Here is a 15,850-nt window from a genome sequence, read left to right on the forward strand (position 1 = left end):
AATGCATTTCTAAGTGCCTCGATGGTCTTCAGTACCAGCCAACCACCAGCCAAATTATTTGAAGGCTTTTTTCTCTTTCTGGCTTTTATTCATCATCAGACCTTAGTGTTTTTTAATAAGTGCTTGTGTTCTATACTCTATGTTTTGTGCAAATCAATAAGCTTTTCTTATACAACTTTAAAACTTATGTACTTAGCTTTAGCTATTTCTTCATTCTAAGGTCTGATAAATTTTGAGATACTGCCTAAGGAAAGCACCTTACTTGTCATAGTGGCTGAATCATCTAAATATTTAAATATTTGCATGTGTTCACTCAAGTAGCGTTTGCCACAAATCTTTATTTTAAATGTTAGATTCCTAGCATGGGAAGTTTATTTTACTAGGCATTCTAACTACTGATACACCATCCATCCAGAGCTGGGATTCTAGAAGTCATCAGACACATCTCCTAGGGAATGTTCTCCCTATCTATTTCCCCTGTGCCCAACAAAGACAACTCAGGCATGCTTTTCAGCTCAAGGTACGAACTGTAGCACATTGTATAGTCTGATACATATGCACCTCTACATCCATATTCACGAGAGTTAGGGGTAAAGCTGACCTACTGCCTCCGTCCTGCCCCCTGGACCTCTCCACATCTTACTTTTAAAGCCTGGTGGTCTAGTAGTGAAGCGGAATGATCTTCCTATGCTCCTGCCCCATGTAAAGCCATGAATAAAAATGTCTACTGTGAGTTTCTGCTGTAGTTTCGTGAGACCATGGGAACTCACAGCAGCCATTTTTGTTCATGGCTCTGCATGGGGCAGGAGCATAGGAAGATCATGAATAATCAAAGTCGCGAGTCCTAAACCCGCAAATATGGAGGGGGGCCTGTTGGCCTGCCTAAGGGATAAGAACAAAGGGGAACGAAGAGGAATAGGATTGCTGTTGCTAGGCCTCTGGGCCAGCCCCTTTCCACTATGATTATTGGCTTAACCAGCTATATTTCTAGTGGACACCCCCCTCTCCCCCCCCCTGAAATTCAATGCCAGTTAGCAGATACAGCCCAGCATTGAATTTCTGGGCTTGCAGGGCAGGGACGGGGGCTGAGCTCGTGGAGACGGGACAAGGACAGGGATGGGGACAAGTTCACAGGGACGGGGCGGGAACGGTGATAAATTCTTTCCCTGTGTCATTCTCTAGTATATATACTTGATCTGGAACTACTGTTATTATTTTAGAGACACAGACCATAGCAGTCTGCCTGGCTTTGGCCTTATTTTCCCCAACTACTGGAATTGTCAAAGCACCATTAAATTTTGCTTTGATTTCCTCCTCTTTCTGATTAGGGATCCTATGTATTTACAGTTACAGCTTTTTGTATCATGGTTTGTATCATGTTCAAAAGGGGTTTGATCTACCCCTTTTGAACATCTTATTTTTTCATGGTGGAGGTACATTGATGATGTTTTCATGTTATGGAAAGGGTCCGAAAATCAGTTACAGCTTTTTGTATCATGGCTCAACACTTGCAGCACAGAGATTCAGTTTACTTTTGCATTTTCAACCTCACGCATTCATTATTTAGACATTGAAATCACCATTGAACAACAATGTTTTTTTACTCGGACATTTGAGAAACCCCTTGCTAAAAACACGTTTCTTGAGTATTACAGCTGCCATCCGAGGCATTTAAAGAATAGTCTACCTTTCTCCCAGATGTTAAGACTTCGGCGGAATTGTTCTCTACTGATGGACTTCAAAATTCAAGCAAAACATTTAAGCAAAAAATTACAAATGAGAGGTTATCCAACATATATTATCAAAAATGCGTACAACAGAGCCAAATACAATAATAGGGATCTGCTATTGCATGAACTGCAACAAAAAGACACCACCAACGAGGATCCATGTTCTACATGTGTTTTGAAACACTCTACATCGAGTGCGAAAATAAAGAAAATCATCAGAAAACATTGGAACATTATACAATCTCTTCCTGAATTTACCAACAATCGCTTACGTTTTGCCTTTTCAAGGGGTAAAAATCTTAAGGAATTTTTTAGTACCACCAAAACTCAAGAGACACACAGTTTTTCTGCTTCTGTAGGACACTACAAATGTGGTCACTGTGTATACTGTGATTTTTCTGTTCAAACCAAAAGTTTCATGAATCCTCTCAACAAGATGACCTACAGATTAAATCACTTTAGCACATGTCAAACTGACCATGTTATATACACAGTAACGTGTCCCTGCAACAAGGTATATGTAGGTATGACCACCAGATCCTTCAAAACCCGGCTGGGTGAACATAAGTCCAACATTAAAAGGAAAATCTTGAAAGAGCCTTTAGTACAACATTGTACAGAAGCTGCTCATACTTTTGAGAATCTCAGTGGATGTGTTATTGATGTCATCAAGAAGAACATTAGAGGAGGAGACAGAACGTTAATGTTGAAAAGACGTGAAACATTTTGGATTTTCACCCTGCAAACTCTTCATCCAACAGGATTGAATGACGATATTGATTGGTCCAGTTATTATTAACCATTCAGTAATTATCATCTTTTTTCTGTTTTTGTTTTATTCTATTTACTTTAGCCTTTTTTGGCTGAAGATAAAAAAATTTTTTTGTACGTTCTTTGGATACGTTTGTCCACTCACAAGAACTTGTTCACTTACGTCAGCTACGTAAGCAACGTGAATACTAGCAGGCCCGCATTGGGTACTTTAAATAGCCTGGCGTCCTTCAGCGCGTCGCCATTTCTTTAGAGAATTTCATGCAGAGGAGTTAAGGTTTTCCTGTTCTGTAAGTTGCTCATTTAAACTTTGAAGACTTGCGTTCTCTTTTTTAAGTAGTATACATTGTAATCTGACTAATCGTTTTGTTTTTCAGGCACTGTCAAATATTTCCCCTGAAGAAGCCATACAGGGTGAAACGGGTGGCCCCGTTGGGCTTTAAACAGTGCTAGCAGACAACTCAGATAAGTGCTTTTTGAATTTATGCACTATCGTTTTAAATGGTCAATGCTTTTTGAATAGAAATGTTCTAAATTACAAATATACCAGAAATCAATCAAAACGATTTAAAAAACAAAGAAAAATTATAATAAAAAAAGTAAAGAGACATAAAACAAAAGAATTTAGTGCAGTCAGCACATGCCAGATGCCTATGATCGAGATCTCGACTGAAGATGAGCATATAAATCTTGCTTGATGACTCGGTCTCTGAGGCACGGCATCAAACTAAGCTAATATGTTGAACTAGCATTTTGTGCTTTTCACAAAGTTTACAGGAAGTAATTTTGGATTGAAAATAGATTGTGGATACTTCCGCAGTAATTGTATTTTGGTTTCACCATCCTCTGTATTTAGCCCATCACCATTTTTCTTTCCACCATTTAGCCCATCGCCATTTTTTCTTTCCATGTCTCTTGGAAGGGCATTCAAAGCATCCATTGTCCTCTCTTTGAAAAAATACTTCCTGATGTTACTCCTAAGTTGACCCCTCTTCAATCTCAATTCATGTCCTAAACCTCAGTTCATGACAAACACATCTAAGCAAGAACCAAATCAAATCCCATCACTGTGTTCCCCCCCCCAAACCTCTTCTACTCCTGAACCAGTTCTTCCAGTATCTTCTGGATTATTTCATCTGGTTTCACGCCCTTCTCCATATACACTGAGATGTAGCAAGTGCACTTCAAAACAATAGTTGAATACATGTGATCAAGCATTTGGATCTTGCAATAATTAATCCAAGCTACACATATATTTATATGGGATGTCCTCTCTCCAGCATTTCGCGGATACAGCCAGAGTGATTAGTGAGATTTTATTATTTATTTATTTAACTATTTATAGCCCACATATCCAACAATTCTAAGCGGGTAACAACATAAAATACATACACTGGAGCCAGCTCTGTGGGTGCTGCGGTTGTTTGAGCATCCCCAGTATTGAACAAACTCATAGACTGTGTCCAGGGAGAGATAATTTCCAATGGGTTTAGCACCCCCAATAAATTTTAAAAGTTGGCTCCTATACTATCCATATAGTACAGCTGAAAATTCACAGATAGGAGATTTATATTTTTAGTAGCAGATGTGTGAAAGTAGTTAGCTTAACAGGGTTTTAAAAAGGTTTAATTTCCTACAACAAAAGTCTATAAGCCATTATTAAGATGGCTTGGGGAAATCCAGGGCTAGATGCACTAAAGTCTCTGATCATCGCTAAACCGGTTTGACTGGTTTAGCGACTGATCGTATTTGCCAACCCAATGCACAAAACAACTCACCACATGTTTTTCCATGCAATTGCTCATTCTCTGATCCAGCCATACAAATACAGTGGTACCTTGGATTACGAGCATAATCCATTCCAGGAGCATGCTCGTAATCCAAAATGCTCGTTTATCAAAGCGAGTTTCCCCATAGGAAATAATGGAAACTCGCTTTGATACATTTCCACCCCCCCACCCTCCCCAAGGCCAGGGCGCTGCTCCCCCCCCCCCCCCCCCCCCCCGCGTGATCCGGCACCCCCCGTGAGAACAGGCTCCCCCCGCCCGACCAACTTAAACTCACACACCCCCGGTCTGGAACTGGCACGAGAACCGCTCCCCCCCACTTGCAAAGGCCCCCCCTGCTCGAATTGGCACCCCCCTGCGAGAACAGGAACCCCCCGCCCGACCAACTTTAACTCACCCCCCCTTTGGCACCGGCACGCAGCCCACAAGTGCCGGTGCCGGTGCCGCTTGAAGATCTTCTTCTTCCCAGTCTCTGCCGGCTTTGAGCATGCATCTGCGCATGCTCAAGCCCTTCTAATTCTCCCTCTCGCCGAGACACGTTTTTCAAGAATGTTTTGCTCGTCTTGCAAAACACTCGCAAACCAGGTTACTTGCAAACCGAGGTTTGACTGTAGGTCATTAATATTCAAGTTTCAAGTTTATTTAAAATTTACTATACCTCCTACTTGAGATTTCTAGGCGGTGTACAAACATGCCATAACAATATACCAGTAAAAATATAACTTAATCTAAAACAAATCAAGGGAAAAGAGCAATTCAAGGACGAGACGAACGGGAACAAGAGGAAAGAAGGGATAGGGACTCCAATTAATAGAAAGGAAAGAGAACACTTAAAGGAAAAAACAAAAGGTTGGGGAAGTAATACTAAAAGATTTTCTAAAAGCATAGTCGTCCTTAAAAGGACAGTTTAGGTTACAAAGGCATCGCAGAATAAAAATATCTTTAGCATTACCTTAAATTTGATCAGTGATGTATTTTCTCGCAAGTAGTTGGGGATACTGTTCCAAAGAAATGGAGCACTTACAGAAAAGATCATGTTCCTCAAAAGATCGTGTTCCTCAATGTATTAATATGTTTCAATGAGGGAACAGTGAGGAGGTTATGTGCGGTGGATTTGCTTTCGTTTTGAAGATTAGTAGTAGAATTTTATAACTAATCCTATGCTCTATAGGTAGCCAACGAGCTTTGAACAAAAGGGGTATAACACGATCATATTTCTTTGCGTTAAATAAAATTTTTACTGCAGTATTTTGAACCATTTGAAGTCTGTTTATTTCTTTTTTTGTGATTCCCTTAAGAAGGGCATTGCAGCAATCTAAGCAAGAGATGACCAGTGAGTGGATTAGAATATTCAAAGACGCGGGATCTAATAGTTTTGCTAGAGTTTTAATCATACGCAGTCGATGAAAGCAGCGTTGGACCACTGTGCTGATATGTTGGTGATAAGTAAATTTACAGTCGAAGGTGACGCCTAATAATTTTAAGGAAGGTACAGCTTTGATAGGGAGATTTTTGAGTTTAAGAGGGGTTAAAAGTGAGAGGCCGTCTTTGAAAGGAAAAATCATTAATTTGGATTTATTTATATTCAAGGAGAGCATGTGTGCATCAAGCCAAGAATTAATGTGTTCAAATTTTTCGTTAATGATGGTAATATCATTCAGGTTATTTAGGTCTATTGGATGTACTAATTGGACATCATCTGCACAGGCAAATGTTGTGAAACCAATAGATTGGCATAGAGTTAGTAAAGGAGCTAAGAAGATATTAAAAAACAAAGGGGATAGAATTGAACCTTGCGGTATACCGTAATCAGTTGTGAAAGAATCTGAAAAGGTTGAGTTAAATACAACCTTAGAAATACGATCTGTGAAAAAAGAGAGAACCAGTTGAGGACTTGGTCTGTAATTTCAACTTCTTGTAAATATGATAGGAGAAGTTTATGGTCAATGGTGTCAAAAGCCAATGAGAGATCTAGAGAGATAAGTAGTACAGACTGATGATGGTCTAAGTGATAAAGATTTTTAGTAGTTAGCCCGATAAGAGAGAGTTCAGTTGAGTGGTGTTGGCGGAATCCAGTCTGATTTGGGTGAAGAACGTTAGTTTGTTCAATGAAATCTGAAATTTGTCGGAAAACAGTTTTCTCAACAAGTTTTGTCAGAAATGGAATATTAGCGATTGGGTGATAGTTCGAGACGTCGAGTGAACTAACTTTACGATCTTTCAGTATAGGATAAATGATAGACTCTTTCCACCTTTTTGGGACTGTTCCAGTACCCAAACTGGTATGTACCAGATTTAAAATGTCTTGACCAAAAAATGAAAAAAAGCATTTTATTATAAAAGGTGGAAGAATCTCAGAGTTAGAACCTTTTGAGTTTAATGAATTTAGAGTTCTCTGGAGATCTTGGAGAGTAGGTAAAGAAAATTTTGAACATTTTGAGTATGGAAGCACTGTGGGCATTGATACGATTGATGAAATTTCTGAGTTAACAAAAGTTGAGATTACTTTAGAAACACTTGTTTGTAGAAAGGAAGTTCTAATGCTTTGAATTTTTTGATGAAGTGAGAGGCAATAACTTGAGTTGTTGGAAATGAAGAGGATGATTGTTGCTCAGACTTCTGCATCATAAGAGATCTGACAATTGTGTATAAAGGAATTCTGGGCTTTTTTTATTTGTTTGGAGTAGTATTCTTTTTTAAATGTATTAATTTCTGATTTGCAATAGTTAGCTTGTTCTTTGAATTTATTTAAATTATGTAAAGTTTTATTATGTCTCCATTTTCTTTCCAGAGAGCTAAACTAAACGACAAAACTACCCAGGTTACTAAGCTTAAATTGCCAAATATCAGCCCCAAGATTATAAGCTCTCGTGACTATTCAAAACTAAACGACACAGCTATTTCCTCCAATTTCCAATCTAACATTGTGCAAATGCCAGAAGCTTCTATCGATTAGCAATATGTTGGAGTTTTTTGATTAGCAATATGTTGGAGTTATACCAGGGGTTTTTCTGCTTACATGGGGAAATGTGTTGAGTGAAGATGGGGGCAACTGTATCTAGGAGTTTGGTAATGAAGTTTATCCATGAAGTTAATTTCTCATCAATAGAAGCTTCTGGCATTTGCACAATGTTAGATTGGAAATTGGAGGAAATAGCTGTGTCGTTTAGTTTTGAATAGTCACGAGAGCTTATAATCTTGGGGCTGATGTTTGGCAATTTAAGCTTAGTAACCTGGGTAAAAGAAATTAGAAAATGATCAGACCAGGGCAGTGGAATGCAGGATTTAAGTTGGAAATGATCTTTCTGTGAAGTTGATACAAGGATCATGTCTAATGAGTGTTCAGCTATATGTGTGGGACATTGTAACATGGGAGAAAGATTTAGGTTCTTCAGTAGTGTCAGTAATTCCGAGGTGACATGGTTAGAGAGATCATCAAAATGATCATTGAAGTCACCTAGAATAACTGGGTTAGAAGAAGAAATGCAGAATTCAAAGACGACGGATTGAAGCAGCATTAAAGTTTGACTACTGACCGGAGGAGGGAGATAGAGTAGTAAATAATCAGTGGGGAAACCAAAGTTTAAACTGAATTGAAGATATTCCAAAGTGCTGTTGTTGGCGGAAAATTCTAAGTTTGTAATTAGGCCTTCCTGGTAGATTATAGCTAAGCCACCTCCTTTTTTACCTTTTCAATGATTATATTGGTAACAATATCCTGAAGGGCAGGAGCGAGAGAGGTAACTTTCTTCTCCATCAACTAACCAAGTTTCAATAATGCAAAGTAGATCGAATTCATATTGTAACACAGTATCATGAAGGAGATGGTGTTTAGATTTTAATGAACGAACATTGATAAGGCCGAAGTGGAATGCATTTGGTAGAGAGGGAAGGGAAAGAGTGGAAGAGAAAAGATGAATTAAGTTGGACCTCTGGGGAGACGTAGATGAGTTATAGTTGTGAAATCGAGGGGGATGGTGCCCTAATTGACCGAACCGTCTAACATTGCTTTGCCATGCACAAAAAATAGCGATCACTTCGACTGACCCCCCAATAACGATAGGTCTGGGGTTTTTTCATTTTTTTTAATGGTACAGATGTTGTGCCTGTGTTACACATGCACAATATCTCCCTCATTAAAAAAATAAAACGTGAGCCGAGCTGCCCACCTCTGATGATGAACCGCCTCACTCTCCCAACGACAACTGTAGGTCCCCAATACCATCCGTGCACCCCCAGATGATGACAGCCGCCCCCGTGATAGCGATGCACCCAGATTGGAAGGATGCCCACTCCCTCCTGTCTCAGCAACCCGGTTGTGTATCTGGGCCACCTGGACCTATTTAACACTCCCCTCCGGCACTCCCCCATGCTCCCCCTGATACCCCCACCCTACTTGAGCTGGGGGGTTCTGAGCTGACACCGCCCCCCAGACCACCAGAGATGTCTTTTGGGGTCTTGTTGGTGGGGTGGTGGGAGAGATGGATCTTCATGTAGGGTGGGGGATGTCAGGGGGAGCATAGGGAAGTGCTGGGGGGAAGGAGTGTTAGAGGTGTTCAGGTGGCCCAGATACACAATTGGGTTGCTGAGGCAGGAGGGAGTGGGAATCCCTCCTGTCTCTCTGGGTGTGTCACAGTCGCTGGGGCGGTCGTCGTTATCAGAGGTATGCAGATGGTATCGGGGACCCGCGTTTGTCATAGAAGGTGGGGGGTAGCGGCTGTGGTCGGGAGGGGGGCCGGCTTGACTTTTTTTTTTTTAAATGGGGACAGAAATTGTGCATGGTTAACACTATGCACAGCATCTGTGCCCATTAAAAAAAGAAAATAAAAAGGGTTCCTGCCCTGAACAGCTGAGGCAGGAGGCTGCTTCAGGACTTCCCCTGCCTCTCAGTTGTTCGGGCTTCTCCTGCCGGCTCTGCGCATGTGCAAAAGTTGCTTTTTCAGCGACTGCTGGGATGGGATTATGGCTGACCTCCACAAAACTAATTTGCATGGAAAGTCCATCATACATCAGTCGCCATTTTAAAATCGCTCAATGAATTGGCCAACAACGACCCATTCAGTTAAAGCGACAATTTTTAGTGCATCTAACCCTGAGTTTCAGAATATTCTGAAAGGATTAAATATACAGAAATCTGGATTTATAGTACAGACTTCACCCTATTTTAGTTGTGTTAATGAAGACTGACTGAATTATGAAACTGTATACAGAGAGAGAATATTTTCTCAAGAAGATGAAACACAAAGCTCATGGTTTGTAGGACTAATCTCCAGATGAAAGCTTCACAGGCTGTGAGGGCCTGATAACAAAAGCCATCTGGGACTATAGTTCCAAAGAGCTTTGTGTTGTTTTGTAAGAGTCATCAAGATTCATCATACATTGTTATTGGGGCTCTTGTAAAAAGTGGGGTGGATATGTCTCTTCAGTGGTACCATTTGCTCTAGAATTAACATGGTTTTACTCAACTGAAAGTCAAATGGACTGTGATGTCAAACAATGCCCTGTGCATTTACCACTACACCATCTCTTGTGCAGTCTAATGAAACTTCTAACATAACAGTAGATCAGTAGAACAGTGAAGTCTTTATAAAGTATCTCAGAAAAATCAGGTTAGTCCAATAAGAAGATAGCACCTACGGCGGGTTTGTTGTCACTGATTTCTACATTCAAAGTGAATTAACTCTGCAACCATACTAGTTTGGAATCAAAAACCATTAAAAGTCGCGCTATTTGGGATTCTTATAGAATCTTAAGGGCAGAGTATTGCCCCTACTAATTGAGCTGTACATTATTCAAATAGGTTTCCATTGGTGAAACTCTGGTGCCTATGATGCTTCTCATTCTATTTATTTGTACAAAAATTTATTTTAGAAGTCATTCCATTGCCCATATAATGCTCACTAAAGTCAATAGTTATCTCCATTGCATCTGTAGTGCACAAGATTCCACATGAAAACTCAGTGACTCCTCTAGGACTGGCATATTGTGTACTTGGTCTATGTTGCATAAGATCTTGGCCTAAATTCATTCATTTGGGCTGAACAAATTGACTTTCAGTTGAAGGGTGAAAAGACTTGATGGTACCATGGAAAAATCTGTATTGATAAAGAGCTCTGTGTCTTTTTTGTCACTCTCGTTCTGATCAGAATCACCAAACATTTCACCCAGGTCTTTTTCATCTTCCCGTTCCCCCACTATGGACGTCAGTAGCATCTGTCTCCTGTACTCAAAAGGGAGGTCTGCATCTATCTCAATTTCAGCTTCCGTTGTGGTGGTGGCCTGCCTATCCATTAACACCTCTGCTTCAGCCTTCTCCACACTAATGTTGTAGTCCCTTGAAAGCTCCCTGTTCACCACCGGTGATTCCTTCTCTGGACTGAAAGAAACCATCAGGGCCTCCACAGCTTCAGTCTCTTCAGAAGAGACTGTAGAAGTGAGTAGGGCTTTTGGTGTGGCAACCTGCAAAAAAAATGTTGAAAGGAGATTGTTACAAGCATTCTCTCACTGAGCACCTATTTTGTGGATCGATTATGTTGAAAACATGGATTTCATTATCTTTCTTGGAGACTCTAAGACAGGACATAACTAGGTGTAATCTTAGATGACAAACTATCCTGTCACCAGGATATTAGCTCAGTAGTCCAAAATGTTTTTATAAGTTAAAAATGATCCATTCAATTTCAGGTCTGTTAGATAAAAAAAAATCCATCAATATCCTCATTCACTCTCTAATTATAACACATCTGAACTATTGCAATTCTCTGTACCAAGATATAAACCAAAAAGAAATCAGACGACTTCAGATAATACAAAACACTGCGGTTAAACTCATCTACAAGGCTAAAAAATACAATCATGTTACTCCTCTCTTGTAACATGCTCACTGGTTGCCCATACCCCACTGGCTTCTCCTTCAAAATCTTACTTCTTGTTTCCAAAACAAAACAAGAAAGCACACCGGCTTTCATCAACAGACTATTAATCCCTCACACAACATCATGACTATTATGATCTTCCCAACAAAATCTCCTTTCAATTCCTTCACTTCACCACATATTTTATGACACAACACATAAAACAATCTTTTCTGTTGTAGCCCCTACTTTATGGAACGCGTTTCCAAGTCATATCAGGAATGAAATTTAAGGGTAGTTTAAAATGTTTCCTTTTTAAAGATGCCTACGAGTAATTTAATGATTCTGATATCTTATTCTCTCTTTATCTCACTCCCCCCTTCCCTCTTGTTTTCACTTTTTCTGTTCTCTTTTTCTTCATAAAATTGTAGTTTTCCCTTCTCTTGTGACAAACCCGTAGCAAGCTTTGTCCCTGTAGTGGATAAAAGCAGAGCACGGTCCCTGGTCAGGAGAGCTGACCAGGTTAAAAGTAAGGATATTAAATTGGCTGACTACTCCTCAGACAGTGAGGTAGAGCAAGAAGGGTTTAAACCTAAGAATATACAGCAGACAATGCCATATCAGAATAATAAGTTCATCAGAAAGCCTCATAGGACTTTTACTGAGAAATGGAGACCTAGTCCTGCAAGGTATGCACAATATCAGCTTAGGAGAAACCAGAGTTATTTCCCTAGGGATTTCCTGCCCAACCCCCCTGCTCCTAGGAGAGAGGGGTGGGGCTATGATACACGTAAAAGCAGAGCACTGAATCACAGAAAGGAGAGCAGGAACAGAGGGGAAGCTGAGGAACCAAGGCAAAGGCACGACCAGCAGCAGTGCACACAGGCAAATGAGGAGAGAAGTCTCCCTCCTCAACCCCACAGTAGTGAGGACGTGGAGAGGGCAGAGGACTTCCCAAGCTTGAGCCCAGCTGCTGGAAAAGAGGAGGCAATGGACACTGCTGAAGTGTGTCCAGAAGCTGACTATAACCCAGAGGGAATGGAGGTTAGTCCATAAGCTGAAGGGAAGCCGAGTATCTGTCTCACTAAGCTGCATTTGAGTGCTGGCTCTCTGCAACCAGAGCCCAGGTGTCACTGATTAGGGAGAGAAGGAAAACCTCTCTGTTTCACTTTGGGACTGCCCAGAGGTCAGTGTTTGCTTAAAGAACTGTATTGTTGATAGTGTGAAGCCTCTGTGATAAAGCCTCAGTAAAGCTCACAGCTTATCTAATATCCTGCTGTGCTCGTGGCTGGGAAGCTCAGCTGATGCTAATGAGCCTAGGAGTCTGCTCTGAAAACTAAACAGTTACCCAGCTAGGTTAGCTGGGAAGCTTGGAACTTTATTTCTAAAGTTTGCTACTTCATTTATCTGCTCTGTTATGCAGTTTGTTTTCATTGTTTGGAAGTTTATTTTCATGGCATTTCTGTTTATGTGAACCCTGGTGAAGAGGACTAGCTTTAAAGCAGAGAAAGTCCAGGGAATTGGGACTGTATGCCATACTTGGCTCTCAAGCCATTCTGACAACTATAAGCTATTCTTGTTTTATGCTTAATTTTTGCATTCTATGAGAGTGGCTGAAAGTATTCAGACCCCCCTGTTCAATAAAGCCTAAGTATGTGAATTTGAACAAACCTGAATCGTGTATTCTTTTTGGTAAAGTATCTCAGTGTGGCTTGGCAGACTAGGCAGGTGCCTAGGTCTGTTTTACCTGAAAAGCCTTCATCTTTCCTGGGGAAGCCACGCCGACAGGTCAGGATTCGGCACAGCTAAGCCGCCTGCCGGTCAGAGCAGGGGATAGCTGTGTGACACTCTCCTCCTGTTGCTATCCTACCCTATGTTGAGTTTGATTGGTCTTTGTTAGGTCTTGTCTGTTATTTGGTGTCAATCCCCTGTTTTTTATATTCAGATATTATTTTAATGTACAACATTTCAAATTTTATGATTAGCGTTTAATCAAATTTTAATAAACTATGAACTATGAAACTTACCCGTATATAGGATGAATCTAAAGACCTTTCTATTTAAGGATGCTTTTGGTCCATAAGAATTCTCCTTCCTTAGCTAGTGCAGTACTTTACCCTTACCCTCCTCCCAATGTGGACATGAATTCTCCAATATTGTCCATAAGTTAAGACAAAAGAATGTTAAGCTGCATTGCAGTTCTCTAGAACCTTTGGCTGCCAATTCATCCTTCTATAGGTTAGCCATTCAACAACATTCTTAGAGAATCCAAACAAATCAATTAGTGTTTCCCCAAAAGTAAGACAGTGTCTTATATTAATTTTAGGTCCAAAAAACGCACTAGGGCTTATTTTCGAGGATGTCTTACTTTTTTCATGTACAACAATCATCTTTCCCTTCCTCTCCTCTACCCCAATTCTTCCTCTGTGACCTGCTCACCCACCAAAACCCATTGTTATGTTGGTTGGATTGTGGGTTCAAACCCCGCGCTGCTCCTTGTGACCCTGGGCAAGTCACTCAGTCCTCCATAGCCCCAGATACGTTAGATAGATTGTGAGCCCACTGGGACAGATAGGGAAAATGCTTCAGTACCTGATTGTAAAAACCACTTAAATAACTTTGATAGGCAATATATAAAATCCTGATAAACTTGAAGAAACTTGAAACTTAAAGGATGTTCAGAATGAGCTTACCAGATCTGGCTCAACAGTGGGAAACTTTGTAGCATTGCTGTCATAAGGGTCCGGCACCACAGGACACAGTCTGCTCTTTATTCTGAAAGATAGTTGTTAAATTAATAACTTCAAACACATGAGAGGCTGAAGCAGTAGGTCAGTGAAGGAATCTCACATTTGACTAGAAGAGATTGTAAGATATATGCTAGAGTTTCTTTTAATCTTTGTGTCATAAAAACAGTCAGTCAGTCCTCGGGCCCTATTATTTTTATTTTAAAAATTTGTATACCCTCTAAGCGGTTTCCAAGTATCAAACATTTATAAAATTAAAGTGACATCCAATCACCATTATCTACATTTAAAATCTTATCCACATACAGCATACATTATTTTCTGAAGCCTACAAGCAGGCAGTAAATAACATCCTGTACAATAATGTTTCCAAAAATTGAAACAAATGGAACTTACTGCGCCCTCCACATATAAGCGTCAACGAACTGAGTTTTTAAAAATTTCTTGAATTTAGGGCCGTCTGTACATAGCCTTAATGTAGGGAGCTGTCATTTCAATTTAAATAAAAACAGGTCAGAACTATAATACAATTTGATTGCAGCTACAACAAATATGGCGTCAAGGAACATAAACTCTTAAACAAATGGCAACCATAGCATTGTGGAACAAGTACCGTAGAAAGGTTTCATAGGAGAAATACTGACCAGGTGACTTAAACAAGACTTTCAGTGCTGCTCCAATCAGGAAATTGTAGCAATATATTAAAATATATTAGGGAATAACGAAAGAGGGCTAGAAGTCAGAACCATACAGGAAATGCCAGAGCATCAGAGCTGACACATTGATACTCTGAGTATTGTCTGGGTCAGTATTTAAAGACTCCTGTTGGCATCTGTTTTAAATGCTGGCTGCAAATGCTTAAATTTAGTCACAGATATTCAACACTGCTATCCAGGGAGTGAGCAGTGCCGAATATCCATACAGAGCGATCTGTATCAGATCTCTCCATACAACGATATCCGGGTAATTATTTGTATAAAATCAGGACAGCTTTTTTCCAAAAACTTTAAAGAAGACTTTATTGAAACAGTACGTCTAAATATCACACATGAATAAGATAAAGAAATACAATAAGATAACAATAAATGATAGAATAAAAATGTACAGGGGCAAAAATCTCCAGGATAAGTAACAACAATCTGACTACTGCAGTCATTATGACCCTCGCTCTACATATAGAAACATAGAAACATAGAAATTGACGGCAGAAAAGGGCCATAGCCCATCGAGTCTGCCCATACCAATGACCCACTCCCTGATTCTTACTCTCCTAGAGATCCCACATGAATATCCCATTTTCTCTTGAAATCTAACACGCTGCTGGCCTCATATGACGATCAAAAATCAGCACTAAAAAAATGGAGATCGAGTTCCTCCAAGGGCCTCCAAATATGGAAAACCTGTGATGGACTTTATTTATGGGCTCGACAAGGTCTGTGTTTAGGTACAATCGTCTGCATCAGGGGGTCAATATATGTCCATCTCAGGTGTTCCATATTTGGAGACCCTTGGTGATTTTTGTCTGTTTGTGCAGCGTGCACTCTTCCCTTTCACCTTTGCTGCCGACCTATATTAAGGAAGAGAAAATACTTAACAGGTTCAAAGGATCACTAAAAAGTTAGCTTTAAAAGGATGCATTTGAATCTTGAAACCTTTTGAGGCTACTCCTTTCTTAAAAAGAAATTTAAATGGAAACAATGACCTTCCCTATTGTTCCAATCTCCTCTGTTTCTTTTTTCTTTAATTTATTATAGTTCTACCCGCTCACCTTATGTATGCCCGGGATTGTCCACGTCCAGTGTGATTTGAGTGTTGTTGGTACCCTGATTTTTTAATTCTACATCGTTATGAAATATGATAATGCAATTTAATCAAATTTTTAAAACTTGCTTGCTAGGTCAAGTAGCGCACCACATGTAGAATAGCACAGAGCGCCAAGATCCATGCCTAACTTTTAAGTG

General features: G+C 40.1%; 1 protein-coding gene across 4 annotated transcripts in view; it reads right to left on the bottom strand.

Moving 5' to 3' along the window:
* Positions 1–9,852: 9,852 nt before the first annotated feature.
* The window catches only part of IL12RB1 (interleukin 12 receptor subunit beta 1), a 144,693-nt gene continuing 138,695 nt past the window's right edge, over positions 9,853–15,850 (bottom strand). For all 4 annotated transcript variants that reach the window (XM_033954934.1, XM_033954936.1, XM_033954935.1 and 1 more), the window contains 2 exons: positions 13,836–13,917; positions 9,853–10,747 (listed from right to left, as the gene is read on the bottom strand). In XM_033954934.1, the coding sequence (XP_033810825.1) occupies positions 10,313–10,747; positions 13,836–13,917 (517 nt within the window). In that variant the 3' untranslated portion in view covers positions 9,853–10,312. The remainder of the gene's footprint in view (positions 10,748–13,835; positions 13,918–15,850) is intronic.

The sequence above is a fragment of the Geotrypetes seraphini genome, chromosome 8 (assembly GCF_902459505.1).
Source record: "Geotrypetes seraphini chromosome 8, aGeoSer1.1, whole genome shotgun sequence".
NCBI classification, from domain to species: Eukaryota; Metazoa; Chordata; class Amphibia; order Gymnophiona; family Dermophiidae; genus Geotrypetes; species Geotrypetes seraphini.